General features: G+C 40.5%; 2 protein-coding genes and 1 long non-coding RNA gene across 5 annotated transcripts in view; 2 read left to right on the top strand and 1 right to left on the bottom strand.

Moving 5' to 3' along the window:
• The window catches only part of LOC109519013 (uncharacterized), a 20,037-nt gene extending 10,528 nt beyond the window's left edge, over positions 1-9,509 (bottom strand). The window contains exons 1-3 of one of the 2 annotated variants that reach the window (XR_002168861.1): positions 9,195-9,505; positions 7,403-7,485; positions 7,286-7,318 (exon numbers count right to left, since the gene is read on the bottom strand). This is a non-coding gene — a long non-coding RNA (uncharacterized LOC109519013). Of the gene's footprint in view, positions 1-7,285; positions 7,319-7,402; positions 7,486-9,194 lie in introns of those variants that run through there. The other variant, XR_002168862.1, reaches the window with a different exon arrangement.
• Positions 2,729-8,841, top strand: cluap1 (clusterin associated protein 1). Its single transcript, XM_019875242.1, has 13 exons — positions 2,729-3,070; positions 3,494-3,535; positions 3,655-3,766; positions 4,027-4,111; positions 4,216-4,395; positions 5,188-5,283; positions 5,377-5,460; positions 5,532-5,665; positions 6,077-6,218; positions 7,450-7,522; positions 7,614-7,751; positions 7,940-7,989; positions 8,470-8,841. Exons 2-13 carry the CDS (start codon positions 3,514-3,516, stop codon positions 8,635-8,637), a joined length of 1,284 nt encoding a protein of 427 aa, XP_019730801.1. The 5' UTR covers positions 2,729-3,070; positions 3,494-3,513; the 3' UTR covers positions 8,638-8,841.
• Positions 9,510-9,758: 249 nt separating the features above from the next.
• Positions 9,759-12,920, top strand: ccdc124 (coiled-coil domain containing 124). Of its 2 annotated transcripts, none has more exons than XM_019875243.1 (5): positions 9,759-9,884; positions 10,304-10,481; positions 10,602-10,791; positions 10,912-11,017; positions 12,600-12,920. In XM_019875243.1, the coding sequence occupies exons 2-5, from the start codon at positions 10,323-10,325 to the stop codon at positions 12,802-12,804; spliced, it is 660 nt and encodes a 219-aa protein (XP_019730802.1). In that variant the 5' UTR covers positions 9,759-9,884; positions 10,304-10,322; the 3' UTR covers positions 12,805-12,920. The 2 variants fall into 2 exon arrangements, with proteins under 2 accessions (XP_019730802.1, XP_019730803.1); XM_019875244.1 differs by having other exon boundaries at positions 9,785-9,884; positions 10,307-10,481.
• The last annotated feature ends 996 nt before the right edge of the window (positions 12,921-13,916 follow it).

The raw sequence follows: 13,916 nt of genomic DNA, 5'->3' as shown, positions 1-13,916 counted from the left end.
ATTTGTTTTGGCCCCCGCGTTTCTTTTTTGTGTGGGGGGGTGGGGGGGGGGGCGGGTGGTGTCTACCATTTGTGTGGTGCTTTGTGATGTTTGCTTCCACTTGCTGTGATTACAGCATTTCATTCTTGCCTTTGTGTGTTTGGTTTTTGTTTGCGGTGTTTGCTTGTTTGCATTTCTTCCTTTCAGTGTTTTTGTGGTGTTTTTGGTTTGCATCTCTTTTCTCCCGGCATTTTGATTTTCTAGCGTTCGGCCGTGAGCAGCATGCTTGCCCCTGCCAGCCACCATAGTGGACATAGATTGTAATTAAATCATTTTAGTAGGAGCACTAAGTGGAGAAATGTGACAATTCTGTGGGCCCATAACAGAAGGGCCCAAGAAAATATCTTCCATTTGTAGTATTTGCCATGTTTCATGGGGCTCAAATTTATTTACACAAGCTTCTTAACATTTTTCCATGGCACATTGTGAAAAGAAAAGCGTGTACCTTTAATAAGGCCCCACAAATAGGATGAAAACGACATCCACCAAATGTAAAACTAAGCCCACTGTCTACATATAAACATTTTTTTAAAATCACTAACATTCTGTATTTGTTATCTTGTTGGAAGAGTCATTTTTTGCTGCCCTGCAGAACTTATCTACTAAAATTCCCTCAAAGAATTACAGTAGCTCTTGAATTATGTTTTAAATCAACTTCTTGTTCCAATAACGTTTGAGTTCCTTCGCTGACCCAATGTAGACACTGGCAGGTTAAATGGCCTGATCAGCCTGGTGACAGGACAAAAAAAATGATAGACGTTGAAGAATGCAGAGCTCAAAAGCGGTACATGTTAATCCCTAACATGTAAAAAAAAAAAAACTCACACATCAGTTTAAATTCTTTATGTGGTCACACTGTGGGGCTGCACTTTAACTCGTGCACTTTTCCTCCTGAAACAATATTCAACAACAAACTGTTCACTGTGGTACTTCAATGGTTTATTTTCAATATTGCTCAGAACTTTTAACTCAAGTTGGGAGAGTGTACTTCTATTACTTATATTGCTCAATGGCTGAAAACCTACACTTCAAACAAGATGAAACAAATGGGGAAATTGTGCAGCAAATGAGAATTTACAACCGTCCCGATTAAAACGACAGCATAACATTTAAACTTTAAGTCATTACTCAACTTCTGTCAGTGTAGAAAATAAAACGTAAAGCAATGCAATGGTTGCCGGTGTAGCTGAATTATAGGGTGTGAGCTTTGAAGCATAGCACATAGTTCTTGGGTGAACCACGAGGCCCCTTGTGCGCAGACAGGCGTCCCGGTGAGTCACCAATCTTCTGCGGCCCTGTTCGAGTCTTCGTCAGCTACGGCGCAGTCAAGCCGCTCGACACCGGGAAGCGCTAAGTCATTTTTGTTAAGCTTCTCCAGGAAAGACGACAGCAGTCGTTTGTTCAAATGGTCCGTCAGGGTCCTCTCCTGTTCGACGCGCACCGTCTCCACATTTCTAGCCGACAGCGTTTCTTCCGCATCGGCGTCTGAGCCGAGCGTGCAGTGGCTCAAGCGCAAGCCGTTCAGCTGCTCTTCCTCGGCGGGCAGATGCTCAGTCGGCCTCACGGCGTCCGTCCTCGACTCCGATTCCATTCGTGACGTTAGAGTGGTCTGCAAAGCGGCGTTTTCTATCTCTTTCAGTCGCTTACTGTCAAAGCCACGGACAGGGGATTGGTTTGCTGTGGCTGAGCCGTTTTGAAGAGGTTCACCGCTTTGCTCCATCGTGCTAAGCTGTAGCAATACTGCTCGAAGAAAGAACGCTCTGTTCTGGTAAACACGTGAAGGTGTCGCCTCCCTGTGGCCGACAAGACACTTGAACACCTTCCTTGTCCATCCAGTACAGAACTCAACTTTGCACATCGACACTCTGGGTTCAATGTTGGCTTCTAGATTTACTAAGATTTTCAAAAATTAAGTTGTGGGTAATAAATCTCAACTCAACTTCATACAGCACTAACAGTTTCAAGACACCTCCTGTATGGAGAAACTAGTTGCATGCATTGCTCCAGTGTGATTTTGGCCAATTGCTTCAGACAAGCAGTCTCAAACTCTTGATGGTTCCATGGGGCTATTTGACTTGGGGTTTGTTGTTTACACAAATTACATAAAAAAAGACTGAATTCAAGTGAGGTGTTTGGCTGGGTCATACAGTCACTTGCATGAAGTGATGTGTCAGTTGTGAACAAAAGGGCCCTTCGCTCTTGCTCTTTTCAAGAGTCCACACATGATTGTCAACTCTTGTCTGACTGCACTGGGCTAAAGTGGTGGCAGTTAGAGCACTCGGAGAAGGGAGGGACAGCAGAACAAGGACAAACAACAGACACATGCTTTCAAGCAATATTTAAGAAAATCAGGGCGAGCAGGAAAATTAGTTACATCTGGACAGCTCTAAAGTTTGACAATACCAAGGCAGAATGCAATACTAATGAAGGTGCCAGTCTTTAATACACCTGCTGCTGCATGGTCATCTCACAGACACAAAAAGTTAATAAGACACCCGGAACTGCTTTAAATTGTGAGCAAAATTCACAAAACCTCATCAATGTGGCCTCCTGCAAGTGTGAGTGCACTTTTGAAATCACAGTTTTAGTTGGTGACAATTTGAAATCACAGTTTTATTTGGTGCCAATGTATCAACACGAATTAATAATCATATAAAGAATAATAACAACGTTGTGATAGACTCAAAGGTCATACTACTGTACCAACACGAATGTAAAGGTAAGGGAGTTGATGACTGATCCTTTCTTCTGAGCATGGCTCCAAATTCAAATTAAGGTCACCCGAACGGGGAAAAAAGTCTGCTTGGTCATTTATAATCGCTATGGTGCAATGAAAAACAATACGCAAAAACAAATGATTCAGAATGTTTATTTAGTGTACCGCAAAGACAGTATATGGCGCCCGACCCAACATCCTCACCTCCCATTGGACTGGATTAGAGCAAAGCAATTCATGATTGGACAGGCAGCATTGGCTCTTCCGTGTCGAACAACATCTCCGAGGTCGACTGTCCGAATTGCTGGTCAACAGGTAACCATTGGTGACTCTCTGTAAACACTAAAACTGATTTATTTAGTCATTTTAACAAGGTAGATGATTAAATGATACATTGTATTGTTAGCAGAGTTCTTCTGTCAGATGTAGCGATTACGCGTTCATTTAGGTTTTTCCACCAACAGCATCGTCTGCTGAAAGGCACAAACGCTTCCAATTTCAACGGAAATGTGCATTCAATAATAAAAATGCATTTAGCCACACAGCCTCGTCTCAATTATTGATATGTAGTTATCTTGGGTCGAGAGTTAAAGTGGTAACAAGCGATGTTAACACGTTCTCTTTCCAAGCGTTCTATACTTAGCATTTTTGCTCGATATATTAAATCTGCAGTCTGCTTGAATTAACACCGAAATTTATTCATGGTTACTTTTGTGTTTTACCCCCTTTCCAAACCAGTGAGGACAACACGAGTCACAATGTCTTTCAGAGATTTGAGAAGTAAGCTGTCCTCGTCATCTGCTACTTACACACCAGACTCAAGAAGTGTATATGTGGTATTTTTGCACTCGTGAATGGGTTGTCACATTTGTTAATTTTCAACACCTTTACAACGACAGATTTTACAGAAATGATGAGAGCTTTGGGCTATCCTCGCTTGATTTCGTTGGAGAATTTCAGAACACCTAACTTCAATCTGGTGGCAGAAATCATGATATGGCTCGTTAAAAGGTACATTCTTGTCTATCAGTTCCGTCAGGCCTATCCAAGTACCTGTCCACTGATCCATACAGTCTCCTCCCATGTAATTTAAAACAGTCATTATCTAACAGAAGATTTGCGGTGCTTGGTTGTTTGCGTTCACATTCGATGTGTGGACTGACACTCATGACAACTGTGTTAACAAACAATCAGAAAGTAAAGTTGTTTTAATACTGTACATCCCCCTTCAAGAAACATTCTGTCATTTTTCCCCCATCCCAATTGTGTAGATATGAACCTCAGATGGATATTCCTACAGATGTGGACACAGAGTCAGACCGAGTATTCTTCATAAAAGCCGTGGCTCAGTTCATGGTAATGTGTTGTCTTTAGCAAATAAAGCAATGTAGTTGTACTAGTTGTTTTAACACAATGCAATGTAGAACCTGCTGCTCACCTCATGTCTGTCCTTGATGTAGGCAACCAAAGCGCACGTCAAGCTGAACACCAAGCGCCTCTACCAGGCTGATGGCTACGCAGTGAAAGAGATGTTAAAGATCACGTCAGTGCTGTACAGTGCAATGAAGACCAAGCAGATGGGCCTGGAAGATAGAGTCGAGGAGGACAGCATCAAGTTTAAATTTGACATTGGTTCACGGGTAAGCTGATAATTAACATATATGAGGTCATTGTGTATATTGGGCCTGTTGAGAGGAAACCGTCAGCACACAGGTGCTGCTCCAGCAAAAAAAAAAAAAAAATACAACAAAAAACAGGTGACTTTGGACAAATGTATTTTAACAAGATCTAAAAAATAAATATAAAGTATTAGAGCAACATGAAGATATAACAGATTTTCTTTTTTTGTGAAGAATAAACACCAATTGAGGCACAATCATGAAGGGGAACAAAATTGATGAAAAATGTACTTTTTTTTTTAATTAAAAAATAAAAAAGTAGCACATGCAAAATTATTCACCCCCTTGAGTTAATACTCAATGACAATAAAGGGGCCGAATAATATTGCACGCCGCGCTTTTCATTTTTTTTATTTCTAAAAGAAGTTTAAAATATTGCAGGAATTTTGTTGCACTTCACAATTGTGTCCCACTTGGTGTAGATTCTTCCACTCCAAAAAATCCAATTTCATATCTTTGAAGCTTGGAATGTGACAAAATGTCAAAAATTTCAAGGGGCTGAAAACTTTCGCGAGCCGCTGTATTTTTAGTGCAGTACAATATTCGCATATTCTAAGATTTTCAACTTTGTATTTTTTGTATAGCTTCAGACCTCTCAAAGCTACAATCACGATAAAAAAAAAATCTAATTATTTTAAAATGAATACATTTGGATATAGCTGTATTCTAAGATGCATGTACGCAGTGATGCACTGATGTACATTCTCTTCGGTTGTTATTGTTTTACTAAGTCTCCTTGTGTTTTCCTGTTAGATTTCTGACCTCAAGGCAGCTCGGCAGCTAGCGTCAGAAGTCACGTCGAAAGGAGCATCTTTGTTTGATTTACTGGGCAAGGAGCTGGAACTTAGGGTGACTAGAAACATACAGTAATTAAATGATTTTGAGTCCTTATTATCTTCAAGAATGTGAATGTGAGTGTACCGGTATATGCATTATGTTTAGGAAAAAAGAACTGCAGCCATTGCAAGACCTCTGGAGATCGATGTGACCGAAAAGGCCCTGAGAGTAGCCATCAGGGAGGCCCTAGTCAGTATTACTTTTCTGTTTTACTATATTTTTAGATTCATCAATTGACATTTATTGTGTTTGTTCTCAAGGAAACAGTGGAGAAAACCAAAGAGATGTTGAATAGCATTGTTTCTGATGAGGCCAGCCTGGATGCCAAGATAGAAAAGAAGAAACAGGAGCTGGAGAGGAGTCGGAAGAGACTTCAGACACTGCAAAGTGTGCGGTCAGTTAACACTGTTGCCACAAATTAATCGGACAGCAGAGCCCTCTGTCACGGAGCATATGTGTCAATGTTTTTCATTGGTGTTGGGCCCCAAATGTGGACACAAAGTCCGATTACAGTGGCTTCACACATATTTGAGTTGACCATTAACAAGGTATTGATCAATTCTGTTGCTATATAGTATGTTGATGAGCCTGTCAGCTAAAATGTTCTTTTCATTGTGGAGTTTTATAATGAATGATGTAGCCGATTCCTTGAACGTGCCCTCTGTGTACAGTTGTCACTGTAAGAGATCAAATTAAAAATGACACTTTTTGCTCTGCATTTTCCCAATTCTTTGTTAAACCAAAGTTTGAGTGCTCATCGGAACAGAAGATATACTTAAACATTTCTCTTTCATGTTGTGTTAAGACCGGCGTTCATGGACGAATATGAAAAGATTGAAGAAGACCTGCAGAAGCAGTATGAGATCTACGTGGCAAAGTTCAAAAACCTTTGTTTTCTGGAGTCTCAGCTAGAAGATTACCATAAACTGGAGCAAGAGCGGTTTGAGGTGGGTGATTGTATTTTAATGGTATGATAACCGTGAGCAAAAATATGGCAGAATCACGGTATTAAAAATACAGCACAATAAAAACCTAACAATTATATGGACCAAATATGGAATATTTGCTACATTAAGACACATGTATCAAGTTGACTTAAAATAAATCGATATTAACATTCATCTTCAGTTTAGATTCTTCATCCATCTCTTATCTAAATCACTCTATCCTCACAAGCATCATGGGTGTGCTGGAGCCTATCCTAGCTGACTTTAGGTATGAGGCGAGGTACACACTGAACTGTTGCCAGCCAATCGCAGCACACACAAAAACAAACAACCACTCACAATCACACCAAAGTACTGTTTGGAATGATCAAATAACCTAATGTGCATATTTTTGGAATGTGGGACCAAACCAGAGTACCCGAAGAAAACCGCCACAGATATGGGGAGAACATTCAAATTTCACACGTGGCCAGGGCCTGGAATCGAACCCCGGACCTCTGCACTGTGAGGCGGATGTGCTAAGCAGTCAACTACCGTGTCGCTTCAGTTTAGATTGATAAGAATAAATTAATATGAACATTCTTCTTTAGATTCTCGCCATCAGTGGTGTGCTATTGTTAGAACAGACCCGCTGACTACCACAGCTTGGCTCTGACCAGTCTATGGCTCCGGAATGTCTAAAATGTTATTTATCTACAACCTCCGAGGAGGCCTGTATGTTTTTAGATGCATTCTCAAAACATACCGGAATTCTAAACGTCATGTAACATCCATTTGTTTTCTTATTTCGTTTTAAAATGTGCAGCACAGTGTAGTAGTGGTTAGGGGAGAGCACTAAGTCAAAAGATTCAAATCTCGGCTCAGGCCCTCCTGTGTGTGTTTTACATGTTCACCTTTTATTTGATGGCTTACCACGGCTTCCTCCAACATTCCAAAAACATGCACATTGGGGTAATTGCCAACTCAAATCTGTCCATCGATATAATGAGTGAGTTGTCCGAATGGTTGGCTCTGTGTGCCCTGCAAATGACCGGCAACCAGCCTCAAGTGTAGCCTCTTCACGCAAAGTCAGCTGGGAAAGGTTGCAGCTTATTTGCGACCTTAATTAGGACAAGCATTACAGAAAATGCATAGAAGGATTTAGTTTAAAATTACTCGCCTGCTAAAAAGTGTGTGTGTCTCACCTTTCTTACTCGCTCCCTGTATGTTGTCCATTTTTTTCCCCTCGCAGGAGGCCGAAAACACCCTGAGGATGATGCAGCAAAATCTGAAGGAGGAGGACAGGGATCTAATGAGGAGCTCACGTGAGAACTGGAAATAATTTTAAAATGAATAACATCCAAGCTGCTGCCACTAAAGTGTCATGTTGCGTTTGTTCTATGAAATTTGTTTCAGTGAAAGATGTGGACTCTGACATGGATGTTCTTGAGGATGAAGGTGACATGGACAGTGAATTGGAAGAGTCACGGCCCTCCAATCCACGACCCACTCGAAATGGCTTGATGGCTGCTAAACAGATGGGCGATTTGTTCAGTATGTCATCTTGAGCTGTTTATTTGTGGAGCATTGATTTAACTTGCGCTGTTCTGTGGGTCTGTATCTGATGCTTTTTATTTGATCATCCCAGATGCAAGTTGCAACAGTCAAGAGTATACATACTTTATGATATGTCCGAACTATTACTTATAATATGTACACTGGTATATTTGTTTTTCTTTCAGGAAGAGGAACACGATTCATTGGGAACATGCAGGGCGGTGACAGTGATGAGGTAAACATTTTCACAAACATATATGGTACTTACAGCTACTATCTCTGTCCAAAGAGCAGTCTTTCTTTTAAAGGTTTTGTTTTTAGTATCTCACCCATCTCTTTGCACTCACCTTTGTATTTAAAGCCAACAATAGCCATTTCCAGAAGGCCAAAACAACCAAAAAGACAGGTTTGTACTTTGTACAGGGTCATTGCCTAGTTGATTCTTATAGCTTTTTGTGTATTAAAATTAGATCGCCCACCCTGATATTTTCCATCACTGGATCATCTAGCTTTTATAACCTAAGATTTGCCATATAAGATTTTCCTTTGAAATTAGTATACAGCTTAATTTCCACTTGTAGTTCAAGTATATTAGCAAGAATCCTTATCTTTAAGAGTATATTCTTTCGGTTTTTAGTGTGTTCCCTGTCATGATACAACTATGAAAACTACGTGGCGCTTTTGTAATGCCTTTTCTGTCTTTTCTCTATTTTAGTCAGAAGACAGCGAGATAGAGGTGGATGAAGACGACGAAGAGGAAGACGGCGAGGATGAGAGCAAATTAGACGATGACAGCTTGGAAGACCATGTGGCTAGAGCAACACACACGTCTAGGGGACGCACGAGACCTCCTCTTTTCGATGAAAGCGACAATGACTTCTGAATTATAAACATGCCTATTTTTACTCAAATACAGAGGTGGTAGTCATATATTCAATTTTATATTGTAGCTCATTTTAAAATGATTAACATTCTATTGACTTGTAATATGAGGAATTTGTTGGGGGTGCAACAGAGCATGAATGTACAATAGCTCTTGATATTTGTTATTTATCTTAATAAATTGTTTAGTTCTCTCTACCTTTAACTCCAATTTTGATGCTCTTTATTATACACAGGTTTAACAAAAACAAACCAAATGTGCTACTTTAATCCGTTTTCTATTCCAGCAATCCAGATTTGGATAGCTCCGAAGCAGATACAAGTTTACCTGAAAGATCATGGCTTACTTAAGTATAACTTTCAAATTTACTTTTCTATGTCGGTCAGGTAATGTTTGATAGCAAATACACTTAATTAAAAACTCCTGAAATTTCAAACTGGGCATGTTTGCATCGATGCATCAGATATTTTCTGGGGGTGGCTATTATCTATTTATGAGCTATAGCCCACCGTGAATTCCTTTAAATAATATTTTATCCACATCACTTAGAACCATACCTCGACTCGTTGATTCAGTGGGAAAGGTCTGAGACGGTTTACCATTCCTGAGGGTGATCTTTGTACAACATTGGCACACCAGTCTTTGTGACGTTTTTTTTTTTTTTTTGGACGTATTGTTTATTGCCTCGTTAAAGGTTAATGTACTCGCATTATTGTAATTGGTATTGGTTGTTCATTTAGCGTTAAACTGAAATGAGGGAGGAGGGATACCCGGAGCATTGCATGTTGCTGTTGAGAAATTACACCCCTCTCTCTTATCTGTTTTTTGTTAGATTGCTGCAGGCTGCAGGACAACTCTCACCTCTTCTACAAAGCTTTTTTTTGTTTTTTGTTTTTTACCCACAAGTACAGATGACGACTGACGGAATCCTTTCTACAAAGCACAAGTAAACACAGCATTTGGTTCGCCTTAAACCGTTATCAAATTATTAATAAACCTTTGTCATTAGCTGTAAGGAAACATATAGGCGTTCTTTCCTTCAAACATGATGCTTTGCGATTGTATTTGCATTCCAGAAAATACAACAGTTTTACTTTTAAAATGTGTCATTTGGTGACAGGATATGACGTTAAAGTAACCTCGTTGGATATAAATGCGTCATCAGAGTGCGTCGACAGGCTCTGGCACATACCCAAACGAAAACAAGATCTGCCGTCTAGTTACAACCTGAATTTCGTCGGATACTGGTATGATATACTAAGTATCTGTACATTTTCATTGTTGTAGAAAATATGAAAGAAGAGTGACAACAACAACAAGCTTGACGTGTTTTTTCAGTTTTCATCCGTCAGCACTAGCAATCGTTCCTTATCGACACTTATGAAAGGAACTATTGTCCCAATTTGTAAGAAAACGAAAGCATATATTATCGGTCAGTCCGACTGTTTCGTGGGCTATATCTTTAGAAAAATGTCCGTTATTATTTTGTCACAATGCCACTGCCCATTCCTGCTTTCGGTTTTTAACCTGTAACGTTGATCGACTTCATTCAATAGGGATGCTACTACATGATGAAATATATAAACACCTGTACGATATAATTGCTTAATTTACTAATATTTTAAAGATACTTTTTAAATGATAGCGTGGTCTCATTTCATGTCAGCTGAACGACGGCTGCTGGGATGCCGAAGAAATTCCAGGGTGAGAACTCCAAGGCGGCCACAGCCAGGGCCCGCAAGGCTGAGGCTAAGGCAGTGGCGGATGCGCGCAAGAAGCAGGAAGAGGATGATGCCCTGTGGCAGGAAACTGACAAACATGTACTAAAAAAAGAGCAGAGAAAGGTAGGCACCGACCCTAATCTAATCTAAATGCCATCCTGTCCATGCTTCATGACGAGTTTCTCAACAGTTCTGCAAGAATCAGATGATGTGCAACTGTAAAATTATTTACTGCCTTTGCAGGACGATAAGGAGAAAAAGAGGATTGAGGTATTGGAGAGGAAAAAGGAATCCCAGCGCCTCCTTGATGAGGAAAATGCCAGGATAAAAGGCAAAACCCAGAAAGAGGGTGGAAGTAGTGGAAAGGTGACCCGAGCCCAGATAGAGGAGGCTATTCAGAATGTCCCGCAGCCTCAGCAGCTCAAGCCAAAAGGTTAACTTGAATACGATGTGCAAGTTCACACAAAGACAAAACTTTTTTTGCCCCTGGAAAACCAGTTCATCTAACATAACCTAACATCTTGAAATAACGAATTCCATGTTGAATCCACAGACAAGAGCCATCTGGAGGTTCCACTGGAAGAAAATGTAAACAGAATTATTCAGGAGGAAGGAACAGTTGAAGCTAGAACAGTAGAAGATGCCATTGCTGTGCTGAGGTAACAATCGTTTTGATACATATTGTACAGTAAAATCAATATCGACAGCATCCTTTTAGGCTGCTTTCATACCTCACTTGTTTATTCTGATTCAAACAGTTAATGGTTTTGTAAAAGTTTGTGTCTTTCCCCCTATTTTGCCTAATTCTCACATGGTTAAAAAGTAAGCGAGAATTTAAACCAAAATGCATCTGAGGAAACCATGTTGCAGTGCCTCTCTTCTCTCATTGGTCTGTTGTGGGAGCAAGACTATAAACAGGAAGTATTGTTGCAACAGTGAAGGTAACATGGACATAAGTTGTCCTTTACAGTTACATCGAACACGTCTTGCAATCTCATGCAATACTCACATGAGGCTATCGTACCGATTCAGGTAGATGTTGTCTTAATCAAACAATTACTACTATGATTTTAAGATGTGCTGCAAACAATTGAAATGCTATCGACATACAGTAGAGGTTAAACACAACCTGTGGTGTGACACTTGTTGACTTCCAGCTTTGCATTACACATGAAGGAAATTACATGAAGGGGTTCCCACATAAAAAAAAACAAAACATCAAATTATGTATGCCACAATTATTAGCACCCCTGATGTTAATACTTTGTACAATCCCCTTTTGCCAACAAAAGAGAAACTAATAATCTCCTATAATGTTTCAAAAGATTGGAGACGACAGAAGGACATGAGGATTGTTCGATCATTACTCTTAACGCAATCTCTCTAAATCATCCAACCACCTCAGTCCTTTCCTCTGCACTCTCCTCTTTAGATAACTCCACAGATTTAAACTGGGGTTGAGGTCTGCTTACTGAGAAGGCAATGGGAGGAGCTTGATTCTGTTTCGTGTCGACCATTTCTACCATTTTCAGTATGAGAGTATGCCTCAGTAATAAAAATGTAATTTATGTGAAGACTTCACATCTTCAGGGTTCCCAATAATCATGGAAGGACACTGTACGTGTAAAACTGTAGATGCATTCCGTCAGTCAAAGCAGATGAAAGTCTGTTTGCAGTGTTAACACAATCAAATTCCGGTTATGTGGGGTAGTACCGAGACCGCCTCTTGTAGATGGTGTTAGACCTGAGTTCGATTATTATATCACACCATACCAAACAAAATGCATCAAGCGCGCAACAAACTAAAGTTTGATGAAAGTGGACTTAAGGGTGCTAGCATACACCCACATATCAAATTTTAATGTAGATACACATGATTGTGTGTGTGTGTGTGTGTGTGTGTGTGTGTGTGTGTGTGTGTGTGTGTGTGTGTGTGTGTGTGTGTGTGTGTGTGTGTGTGTGTGTGTGTGTGTGTGTGTGTGTGTTCTGCATTGCCTGACGTTCGCCAGACATATACATTTCTTGTCCCCATCCAATTTTGGACAAGTTCAAAGTTTTGGGGGGACAAGAAAAACTGTTTGTGAACATATTTGGAACATTTTGCAACCTTGGATGAACTCTGATGAAAAACTAACATTCGGACCATGCGCAAATACTCGCCAACCTTTACCGCTCAGTGAAATAAGGGCTTTAGGAGTTGCAATAAAAGCATGTTTCATGTTGCCAAAACTCCTGTTTCAGCATTGCACCTGAGGACCTGGACCGCCACCCGGAGCGCCGGATGAAAGCCGCTTTCACGTCGTTCGAGGAGGCCAACCTCCCTCGCTTGAAGATGGAAAACCCCAACATGAGATTGTCTCAGCTGAAGCAGCTCTTGAAGAAGGAATGGATGAAGTCTCCCGAGAACCCTCTTAATCAAAAGTGTGCTGCGTACAACTCGAAGTGAAGGCAATGACTGTGCCCCTTTCCCATCGGCGCTCATCTCCCATTGGAAAGTGGGTTATGCACCTTGGAGACTTTTAGTGCAAGATCGTATTCATTAAAAATTGAGTGTTGCTTTCAAGAACGTTATTGGTCACGATCTGACTTTAGCCCTTTTCACACTGCCTTTCCATAAAATGGACGTGTCAGATGCGGAAGGCGGGGAGAACATTTATCCGCCTATGCCTTCCATTCATAACACACCGAAGCAGAACATTTCCGACAATTAATGCTTACAAAAAAATTGATGCGCAGCAATGTCGGTGCCTGCCTCTGGTGCGACGTCCTAAATGCTTGTTGAAGAGTGCCATCAAGCAAGAGTCTTGGGTGTCACACTCTGGTCCCGACTAGCCGCTATCCTCTGATGCATCTTTTACTTGTCAATAAGAAACTGGAAAATTTGCGGTTCAATTTCAATCCCCCACCCCTCCCATTTGAAAGATGAGAAATAGCCGAAGTTGATGGGCAGTGCGAAAGGTGCTTGGTCAAGCAGAATTCTGTTTCTGTGTAAGACTAACCATGAAATCACTTTCACATGGCATTGTTTTAACACACTTAGGGAATTAGAGGTTTGACTTCATCTGCTTTCACATTAACGTGTGAAAGCAGAACATCAGATGATCTCTTCCTTCAGTGTAAAGGTGAGGGCGTGTTAATATTATGCGTGATTCTTATTTACAAAGGAATGTCCCGATTCAGCCGGCAAATTGTTTTTAAGTTCAGTCATCAGCTTTTGTTGTTCACCCTTGATTGACACCTTGTGTTTGAGTGGCTGAATTGAGCATCCCTTATCTGCTCAACCAGACTGTGGCCATTAGTTTGCTGTGATTTTGAAGTCTCATTTTCTCTGAGATTAAAGTGGATGATGATATCTGAGCTAATTCTGCTATATGAATCTCTTATTTACCAGTCATTTAATTTATAAAAGCTGCAATGGAACATCTTAGTTTAAAAGACTGCGCGCTCTCTTCTAGTGCCACCAAATTTGCCTGTAAAAAAGATTTTGCGTGTGTCTTTGTATTCAAACATTGAAGGAAACAGTATTTTTCTGAAGAACAAAACAATTCTGAATGTTTT

This window comes from Hippocampus comes, unplaced genomic scaffold, assembly GCF_001891065.2.
Source record: "Hippocampus comes isolate QL1 unplaced genomic scaffold, H_comes_QL1_v1.1 scaffold132, whole genome shotgun sequence".
NCBI classification, from domain to species: Eukaryota; Metazoa; Chordata; class Actinopteri; order Syngnathiformes; family Syngnathidae; genus Hippocampus; species Hippocampus comes.
This window is presented reverse-complemented; position numbering and strand designations above follow the sequence as displayed.